The sequence below is a fragment of the Fistularia commersonii genome, chromosome 10 (assembly GCF_037954325.1).
Source record: "Fistularia commersonii isolate RoL2024-O1a breed Wild chromosome 10, RoL_Fcom_v1.0, whole genome shotgun sequence".
NCBI classification, from domain to species: domain Eukaryota; kingdom Metazoa; phylum Chordata; class Actinopteri; order Syngnathiformes; family Fistulariidae; genus Fistularia; species Fistularia commersonii.
This window is the reverse complement of record NC_141293.1, coordinates 11,255,444-11,266,210: the sequence shown is the minus strand read 5'-3', so window position 1 is coordinate 11,266,210 and position 10,767 is coordinate 11,255,444. Positions and strand designations below refer to the sequence as shown.

The 10,767-nt window shown below is 44.7% G+C and overlaps 1 protein-coding gene across 1 annotated transcript in view; it reads left to right on the top strand.

Annotated features, from left to right (window-relative positions):
* The first annotated feature begins 2,510 nt into the window (after window positions 1-2,510).
* The window catches only part of phf1 (PHD finger protein 1), a 29,525-nt gene continuing 21,268 nt past the window's right edge, over window positions 2,511-10,767 (top strand). The window contains exons 1-4 of the mRNA XM_086153752.1: window positions 2,511-2,981; window positions 3,707-3,785; window positions 3,911-3,992; window positions 9,042-9,128. Of these exons, the coding sequence (XP_086009878.1) occupies window positions 3,708-3,785; window positions 3,911-3,992; window positions 9,042-9,128 (247 nt within the window). The 5' untranslated portion in view covers window positions 2,511-2,981; window position 3,707. The remainder of the gene's footprint in view (window positions 2,982-3,706; window positions 3,786-3,910; window positions 3,993-9,041; window positions 9,129-10,767) is intronic.

Genomic DNA, 10,767 nt, shown 5'->3' with positions numbered 1-10,767 from the left:
CGGGATGGGAGGGGGTTGCAGGGATACAGACGGGCAGGCAGGTAGACAGGCTCGAATCAGAGCGCTGCCGCCCGCGGACGGTACGTGCACGCGCATTCGTACGTGCAGCCCCCCCCCAAAAAGCATCTCAGGTTTAAAAGGTATGAGGAACATTAACCTCCTTTGAGGTTAATATTGGGATTTTATATATTTATTGTCATCACCATCACTATATTATTATTATTAGGTGTTTTATTACCCATCCATCCATCTTTTGCCGCTTATCCTGCACGCAGGGTGGCGGGGGGGATGCTGGAGCCTATCCCAGCTGTCATCGGGCGAGAGGCAGGGCACACCCTGGACTGGTCGCCTGTCAATCGCAGGGCCACATACGAACATTCACAGACAACATTCGCTGACTCATTAATAACAACAATAATAACAATAAAGAAATAATAATAATTATTGTATAAATGCAGTAAATAATAATAGTAATAATAACATTAGGTATTATTATTATCATTTTTATTATTGTTTAATTTGAAATCCCAGGATACCAACTTATTGATCTGTCGTCATCTCCCTGAGGTCCAAGTCTGGCTTATCTCCCTCGGCTGCGGGGCTTGATTTGGGGTTTGCTTCCATGCAGGCGTGAAAACCTCCTTTCTGATGGAATTCTGTCTAGAAATTTAAAACTGTGGTTTTCTTTGAATGATTTTCAAAATTATGAAAGTTTAGGTCTCTGACTTTCCCTACACTTCTGCGTTTTTGTTTGAGAACTGAGTGTCGAACCCTAACCCTATCCCGGAAAGGTGCCGTTTCCACAACGCAACCTATTTCCGTAGTATTTCTGACGTCATGAACTATATAGGTCAAGCTGTTGCAATATGCAGTTTGTAAATAAAGAGGGCAAAACAACAACAATGACTGAGGTTATTTCAATAATGACCTTTAAACGGGGCGGACATGTACATACACAAAAAGGCGACTTGAGCCATGACAGAAAAATACAATGCTTGAATGAATCAATGCTTTCAATTGTTATAAATTGCTTGACATGCATTTGAAAAGAAAGAATTTGGATGGTAAACGAGCGAAAAAAATAAAAAAATAAACAAAAAGTAAAACGAGACAATTATTTTTATATTAACTATGTCAATGTTGACAATTAATTTTAATAAAAGTGACATGTAATTATTTTTAATTATTGATCTTGTCCAAATCAACAGTCCAGGAGGACCGGAGAACCCTCCGGTCGCTGTCCTTGTGTTATGTCGCCACCTAGCGGCCATCAACGCGAACTTCCCCTCCGCCGGCTCTCTCTGCCAGGGGCCATTTTGAGCCACACGGCGGTGCAAGTAAACACACGCCTGGCTGGTGGGAGTGATATTTAACACATAAATAAAGGGGAGACGGAGCAAAGAGAGGGAAACAAACAGGGCTGCCCAGAGGAAACACCGGAGGAGAGACGGGGGCTGCACTGACGTCAGCATCTTCATCCTCCGAGATTCCTGTGAGTGTGTTTCATCTTTAATTACTTCCACAGCCTGTCGTCTCTCCATTTTACACACAGCTCTTTGCTCCAAGTTTGCCATTTACGTCTCCTTTTTATCGACCCCCTGCTCCATTGAACGTCCCGGACTGTTTTTCTTGTTGTAGTTAAAAAGAAAAAAAACAACAACAAAAAACGGTTGTTTGGTCAAGTGTCAAGTTGGCGTTTTTTTTTTCTCCTTTTCTTTTATTTTTCATTTTTTTGTGATTTAACGCGTGGCAAAAGATAAGTTGGTTTCATCTGTGAGCCCTTTAAATGTGTACATTTTTAAAGAAGATATATCAATTGACTGAAAGTGACGTCAGTGTATTTCAATTTCCGGTGTGTTCGGACGCAGGGAACTATACCTCCCCCCACCTCTTTTGGATAAAAGCGTAAAAAAAACTAAAAGAAATAGTATTTGTGACGTCAAAAACCGTGAGAGCCGGCTCTTTAAATCGGGCAATCAGCGAGCCGGGAGGGAGAAAAAAAAACGTCAACGTTTTTAGCGTCGAAACCCGGAATCGACCGCTAACTTTCGCCAGACCTCCGGATGAACCTCGGCTAAAAGGCTACTTCCGGTGAGAGCCCCCTCCCCTCCTCCCTCCTCCCCCTCCCCTCCCGGAGCACCGTCTAGTTCTGGCGCCAATTAATGAGCCGGTTAAAGCCACTAATTGGCCACTTAATTGGCCCGTGATCCCCTCTTGCGCGCTCCCGCCGCCTCCAGGCGCGCAACCGCCCCCCCCCCTCACCCCTCCTCCACTCAAGACCCCCCCCCCCCCCCCCATCCCTCCCTCCCTTGTCTCCACCGTGTAGGGTCAATCCCTCAGACAAGGGGGAAGGTGACCCCCCTCCTCCACCTCCTCCTTCTCCTCCTCCTCCCATCCCCACCTCTGGACCCCCCCCTTCTATCAGTATCTCCCTCCCACTCTATCTGGGTGTTTTATGTCTGCGTCACAACAAGTCGGTCGAGAGAGAGAGGGAGAGAGAGGGAGGAAGAGAGGGAGGCAGGGATGATGGCGTCTCTGGCGGTTTGATTCTGCCGCCGCTGCTGCCTCTGACGAGCCCTGCGTTAATAGCATCAAGAGGCGGCGGAGAGGGAGCGAGAGCGACGGTGTGTGTCTGCGTGTGTGTGTGTGAGTGTGTGTGTGTGAGGGGGGGGGTGCGCGCACACACAGAATCGTCGGAGGACAGACAAACTAGGCAGGGAGACGGACGGACAGTCGCCTCCTCCTCCTCCTCCTCCGCCTCCTTCTCGCTGACGGTTTGACTGACACACACACACACACACACAGATGCACTGGCGTTTGGCACAGAGGGACATGCATGCGCATCGTCCACTTTCCGCACGCAGGCAGGCTGCGCATCTGAGCGGGCGGTAATTGGGCATCGGCGGCAGATGAGAGGATTTCATGTCCGGCTTGGCCAGGAATCAGCCGTGACCCCGACGGAGAGGAGTTCGACTTGACAGGTACCCTTCAGCCCCCCCTCATCCCCCTTTTGCAATCTGCCTCACACACCCTCCCATCCTCACACACTCTCCCCTTCTCTGATTCACAAAAGGCTCTGCACACACACACACGCACGCACGCACGCACGCACACACACACACACACACACACACACACACACACACACACACACACACACACTGTTATGTCTGCTGCGTCTGTCTTTGACTTGAGCGCATGCACCGGAACAAATGCTCAACGCGCAACGATCACGGCGTACATCTATTCAAGTTTGCGGGGTGTTTTTTTTTTGGTGAGGGGGGGCGGCAAAGTGCACGGCGGCGGCTTCCAAGTGATCTTTCAATCAAACTGTATTGCAGCAGTCATCATGCAGCTGTGTGTATGTATGTGTGTGTGTGTGTGTGTGCTGGTAGTCATTTGTCTTGGCTTTCTGGTTGTGTACTCACTCTCATCTCTCACCGTGGCGGATGCAAGCTCTGTCGCTATGCTCTCCTATCTTTTTTTTTTTCTAAAAGAGGAAGAAAAGGAGGGGATGGTGTTTAACCCCCTTTAAACTGACGTCCGTCGGTCTGAGGGGGCGAGCAGGGTGCTGGTGGGGGCAATAAAAAAAAAAATGCCGGGCCGTAAACCCCTTCTGTCAGCAATGGCAGCAAAGTATTCAGCGAATAAATCGGATTTCCATTTCACATGAGCCCCGCTCTCTCCTCTCTGTCTCTCTCCTCAGGATGGGGGGAGTAAGTGAAGGAGATGATGTGCTGGCGCGATGGAGTGATGGACTACTGTACCTCGGCAATGTGAAAAGAGTAAGTGCGTGTGGGCGTTTGTGTACAGTGACGGAAATAGAGGGTGTGTGTCTGTGTTTTATTTTTCTTTTATTTTGAAGAGACTTCCATTTACTTTTGTTGATCATCCTGTTCGCCGTCCTCAGGTGGATGGAGTGAAACAGTGCTGCCTGGTGAGATTTGAAGATAACTCGGAGTTTTGGGTGCTGAGGAAGGACATTCACTCGTGTAAGAGCGACTCTTCTTCTTTGTCGTCGTCTTAGCCAGAGGAGTAAATAGCCGCCTGTTGGGAAAACTGTGTGTGTGTGTGTGTGTGTGTGTGTGTGAGTGAGAGGAGGGGGGGTCCGGCTCTTAGTGGAGGTTGTCCAGTGCATGACACTCAGCTGAGCTTGATTCTGTTTGCTAGGCAAGTTGAAGGGCTTTTTCTGTCTTTTCCCTGATTCTTTTCTCACTCTATATTTATATATACATATAAATATGTGTATATATATGAAACTAAAAACAAAACACTGGAAGCTGGGTGACATTTAAGGTGAGAGTGGGCTTGTAAATGTGGAACCCCTTCGCTAATGAGGAGCACCGGTTGAATCGAATGACGAGACCTTTGAATTTTTTTTTTCCCCCCTCGTGTTCTGAGTCTCCCGGGAAAAGCAAGAGGCAGACAGGTTCCGGATGACTGGCTGATCGGGGAGGGATTAAAACGTGGATGAAGAGTGAGAAGGGCCTCAATCGCTTGAAAAAAAAGACCTGTTAAAATCAACTTAAAAAACTAGATAAACAATCGGTAAAAGATGTTTCAACCGAGCGGCGCAGTAGTTAGCGCCCGTGCCTCACAGCCAGAAGCTTCCTGGTTCGATTCCGTCAGGTGGTCTTTCTGCGAGGAGTCTGGTTTCCTTCAGCGATCCAAAGACATGGGGGAGACTAAATGGAGACCCGAAATTTCACAGATGTGTGAATGAAAGATTGAATGATTGGATGTCTATAAATGATGTGTGAGTGAGTGAGGGATTTATTGTATGTCTTTGAGTGAGAGTGTGAATAGTATTTAGCCTTATTGTGATGTGTGAATGCGTGATGGCATGGTTGTATGTCTCTATACGTCAGGTGAATAACAGGACGAATGATGGTATATCTTTAAATGACGGCTGAATGATGGAGTGGATTTTTTTTTTGGTCTTAATTTGAGGTGTGAATGATTGTATGTCTCCATATGATATGAATGACAGTGAATGATTATATATAATTACATATTTCCATTTTATGAGTGGGCTAACAGGTGTATGTCTATATGTCATGCGAATGAGAGAGTGAATGTTTGGATGTATCTATGATCAGAATCAGAAGCACAATCATTTTTATTTGTTCCAAAAGAACAAGGAATTTGTTTCCAGGTTGGCTTTACTAGCTGTACAGAGAAGGGAATAAGCTGGAAAAAATAGAAAAAAAATGAAATGCAATAAGAAGGAAGAAGTAGTAAGTATAATTTAAAAAACACAAATACCCACAAAATGTGCAATACTGGTACAAAGTGCAGGAAATGTACAGTATGAGTATTTTGATTTTTATTTCTTGACACTGACTATTTGTTGTTTATCAGGGTGGCAGTCTGGGGGTAAAAACTGATTTTTATGCCCTGTGTAAATGAGAGGGTGATTGTGTGTATGTCTGATAGTGATATAGTGAATAATTGTTGATATAAATGAATAAATGTCTGTATAAGATGCATGAATGGTTGTATGTCCGGGGGGAAGCCTGCCTCTCACCCCATGACAACTGGAGTAGGCTCCGGTCCTGCTTCTTCCCTAAGGTAGCTGTATAGATAATGAATGGATAAATGAAAAAAAGTATAACTGATGAAGAAGAAACCCGTCAGAAATACAAGAAAACACAGAAAGAAAAACTCATCCATCAAAGGCAGTGACATTTTATTTAAATCTGTTAAACAATCACAACTTTGAGGAGCCTTTCACAAGATTTTGACCCAGACTTAAAAAATTTTTTTTAGTTCTTCTGCACATGTGTTTGCGCACATGCGCATGTGTGTGTGTGTGTGTGTGTGTGTGTGTGTGTGTGTGTGTGTGTGTGTGTGTGTGTGTGTGTGTATGTGTGTGTGGTGGGGGTCACAGCAGGCAAGTAAAGTCTAACCACATCTTAGGCCGAACAAAGTACTTCACAATGAATGAAAGCACCGAAATGTTAGAGCAGCAGGCACGTTTAAGGTGTCAGTCGTTTCTTAATTGTTACCAAGTTTGCTCCTATTTCACCAGGAAGCTCCTGAGCAGAATTTATCACTTTGTGTTCTTTGAAATTGGTCCCTTCTCAAAATTTCTCTGTTAGTTTAAGAATTTACCCCTTTTAACCTTTGACCTTTATCAGTGATGACACTGAGGAACCGCATCACGAGATCAAGACAGCAGATATGGCGACAACAGAAACAAAAAATACATAAAGCAGCAACGGCTGAAAGGAAGTGGACAGAGTGCAGAGTTTTAACAGCCAGATAAAAATGAAAGGATGGGAAATGGCCAAGATTTAAAAACGGATACTAGTATCTAATGGTGACTTGTGCCAGCATGGCGGTGCCATGGACCCTGAATTTCCCAGATGTGTGAATGACAGAGTAAATGGTTGAATGTCTCTATATGTGGCCCTGTGATTGACAGGTGAGTGGTTCAGGGTGAACCCTGCCTTTCGTCTAATCACAGCTGGGATAGGCTGCCGCACCCCGGAGCAACCCTGACTTAAAAAATATCAAGTTCAAGATAAGTGGTGTAGATAATGAAAAAAATGAACTTGTGCCACCATCGCAGAGCAGCAACTCCAAAATTTTAATGTGCCTCTTACTTTAAGACACCAGGAGAACTTGCTCAAAATACTCAGAAGCTGATAGATTCTGTATCGATCAATTGCAACAGCCGCCCATTTATGACTGTTGTTTCTGGATTGACAAGAACCAGATGAACGCCGTGTTATTGAATATTCCACCTAAAATCTTGAGCGACCCTCACGTGAACTCGCAAATATATTACTAGTTATGAAAACTAGAAATGTTCCAATTTGAATTCTCGGCTGGTGGTTTTTAGCTAATGGCTTGCAGATTTTTAGATATTCTCCACAAATGTCATGCTAAGCGGTAACTTATTTCAAAGTGTTAATAAGCTGATTTTTTTTTGTCAGCTTTGCAGAATTATTCAGTTTGACTAACTGCCCATTTCCTTGCGGCATATTTCGGAAATTTTAAAATCAATTAAATGTTTTTACACAGAGAGTTGTGAAATACCCAATTCTGCTTTTGACCCGACGTCAAAATGGGACCATTTAAATGGAACGGTTGATGGATACGCAACTCGGAGAGAGAACGAGTCGATGTAACCGACCTGAGCGGTCCGTCATGAGTTTCTGTTTCCCCACGAGCGCCGAGGTCTCAGATAGCCAGGATGCAAGCAACAGCGGAGCAAGTCTGAAATTTACAGTAAACGGATTTGGCCATTAACGGCTTTGAAAACAATCATCAAGGTCAGAATTGGCCCAAGTGCCTGCGCTTTTTAGTAGCGGTCGACATCTTTTCAGCAGCACTTGGACCATCTGCAGGCCAGCTAATGAGGGGCGGGGGTCGTCTGAGGGTAAGGGAGAAGCTGAAGTCGGAGATATGGGTAACGTTTTCTGCCCAGTGGAATGATCGGCTTTGAGTTCAAAAGTGATTCTTAACTTATTAAAATCCATGAATATGAGAGATTTATCCGGCATTACACATTCAGCAGTGTGATTCCACAGTAACGTTCATTCGTTCATTATCTACACCACTTATCCTGTCGCAAGGTGAGGGGGCGGAGCCTATCCCAGCTGTCACTGGGTGATAGGTGGGGTTCATCCCGGACCGGACGTCAGTCCAACACAAGCTCGCATATAGAGACACACAACCATTCACTCTGTCAAAAGCATGTCATTGAGAGACAAAAAACAATTTACTCCCTCAGTAACACAGGATATAGGGACATACAATCGTTCATGCTCTCATTCGCATGTCAAATATTCTGTCATTCATACGTCATGTAGAGACATACAACTTATCATCCTCTCATTTACAAGTTATAGAGACATAGAGACATACAACCACTCACTCCGTCAGGAATGAGTGATAGAAACATCAGCTGTCATTCCCGCATCATATGGAAACATACAACCGTTCACTCTCACTCACACCTCTCGGCAATTTTGGGTCCCAAATGAATGAATTGCATGTCTTTGGATTGTGAAAGGAAATTGGAGAACCTGGGGGGGGGGGATCCACAATAATAATTTCAAAAATAATGACAAACAAACAACATCAGTTAAATCCCTTGAATAATTCAACAGGACCCAAAAATAGCCGGCTCTGAAGACTCTTAAGTTGTCCGAAGGTGAGAATGAGAAGCTGAACGGTTGGTTGTCTCTAAATTGGGCGATGTGATTGGCAGGTGATCGGTCCAGGTTAAACCTCACCTCTCATCCCACGTGAGCCAACCATGACCCCGAGGGCTTACCGCTATTTAAAAAAAAAATCAATTTGAATCGGCATTGATGATTGCTGATATCAGAAATGGAAAATTATCGATTTACCTTGTGATGCTGACATCACAGGACGTCTTTCCATTCTATCTGAAGTTAAACCCAACTTCGAACACATGTTATAGCTGCAAATCAATAAATTCAGTAAAAAGCTAACAGAGATCATTTGCATGACTTGTTATTTGAATAGTTCTAAACCAGTTTGCTGACGCTCTTTATTTTCTCAGTACTGTATGCGAGGAGTATCAGCTGGTTGGATGCTTTTCCAGTCCTCACCGCTGGTGCGATGATCGCCCCCTGAAACCCCGGCGCCGGTCGGGCTTTAAGCCACGTTAGTTGATTCTGAATTATTTATAAGAGAGCCGATTTGTTATGTTGCTAAGTGTGCTCTGATGGGAGCATCGGGAGGTTGGGATCTAATCGGCATATTAGAGTCCATTTATTAATTTATTGGACTAATGAGTCCTGGGGGAAGCGGTGGCCCCACGCCCCCGCACATCAAGCGGAGGGGAAGTTGGTCGCTTGTTAGGGCCAGGTTGAATATCCGCCTGTCAAATGAAGTGAAATCTGAAAGGGTGCAGGAGACACTGAAATCGATGAGGTGGCAAGGATGTGAATCAATATACATAAATTAATGCTGCTCTCTGTCTCTTCTCCTCCTGCACATGTGCTCGTGGTCTCTAACTCCTCCCATCCTCTTCCTCCTCTCCATCCTTACATCTCTTCCAGTTGCCGCCGGAGTGGAAGAAGTTTGCTGTATCTGCGACGCCCCGCCTCTTAAAGAGCCCCTCATCAATTGTCTTAAATGTCGCCACGGTAAGGAGGTGCGCCTAGTTACGACCTGCCAAGTTCCCTCACTGACCTTGGGGAGTTGACACGCTGCGTTCAGTCACGGGTGCCGAGACCCAACATGCGTCACTCAGGATGAATAGGAATTGTTGCGCCCATAATAATGATGTTCGTCATGTATTCGAATACGAGAGCAGGATTTCACCAGCTGCTGATGTAGAGATTCGCTGCTTGCATCCTGCATGCTGCATCTGTGCGTATGTCCCCGAAATGCAATCATTTAGTTTCCCTCAAAACAAGCAAGGGTTACCTATTCGCTTATATCAGACATATTACATCTATGATTTTTTTTTACTGTGGTTCATTCTGTTTTTCAGTCTGATTTAATTTGTTTTACTTTGCCCTTTTTCTTTCTTTGTTTCTGAAAGTAATGTAAAATTGCTGGGGGTAAAATGACCAGTGTGGCATGCACAAAGATAATAAGAGACTGAAAAATGTACATCAAAATGAGTAATAAAGTGAAATTAACAATTATCTAAAAAGAAAACAAAAAAAGGAAGAATCAAAATGTAAACACTTAAAACATACGAATAAAAGTGATTTAAAAAAACAAGAAAAAATGATGAAATCAGAATATTGGAAGAGAAAAATTCAATTTTAATATTTCCATTGAAATGACACTGCTAGGGGTGCATCATTTAATTGATTCATTAGTGTTGAGACATGATTTGTCATTCCCAAGATTTGTCATTCCCCGATTTTAACCATCCTGATGTTCAGCTATATTCTTTATAATGTGTTGAAAATTTAGTCCTGATGTTGACGATGGGTTCGGTTCCACCCTGCTTGTCTCCGCCATTGAGCCCCTGTAATTTGCATATTGTTGCATCACTGGCTTTGGACCAATTATGATGTCATGGACTTGCTTTGCATGCAGGTACGCACGCTTCAACCCCATTTTGATTTGTGCCATTGAGTGAAAGTGTTGGCTTACATTTGGCCTGGCTGAGGAGGGCACAGTGAGGGGAACAACACTCCCCCCCCCCCCTTTTTTTTTTTTTTGTCTTCTGTCCACACAGTATCAGTCTGTCCTTGGGCATATGCTCCATATTTTTTTTTGGTTGAAGTGGCTTCTTTGGGCAGATTGTCCTTCCTTGAGGGTCTTAGGGTTAATCCTCGCACTGGTTCAGACAACATTGAAGACACTTATTTGACGGTATTTCCGTCTTTGCGGCGCCGTCTGTACATCCTGTGAGATGGGTTGGATTGTCATCGGGTCAATCGTCGGGCTACGGCCATCGCTGGAGGTGAATGTGTGTAGACATTGATTTCTCCTGGGCAGAGGCGTGTTGTGGGTGGAGGATAAGTGGTGTTGCACACCTCCGTTGAGGGATGACTTGACGTAGATCGCTTCCTTAAAGGGACAGTTCATCCCCCCGAAATCGAAGGCTACTCTTCCGCCTCGCCCGCTGTGCCATTTATCAGTTCAGTGATGAGTCGGTCCGAGAGGTCTGCTGTCTCTCAAATGCACCGGACGGAGTTTCTCTCCCAAGTGGCGAGAAAAAAAAGAGAAGAATCGCATTAGAAAAGAAAAAAAAAAAAGACTCGATAGAATCGTTTTTCCAGAAATCATAGCCTGGTTACTATGACGATCCACAGACGTGGC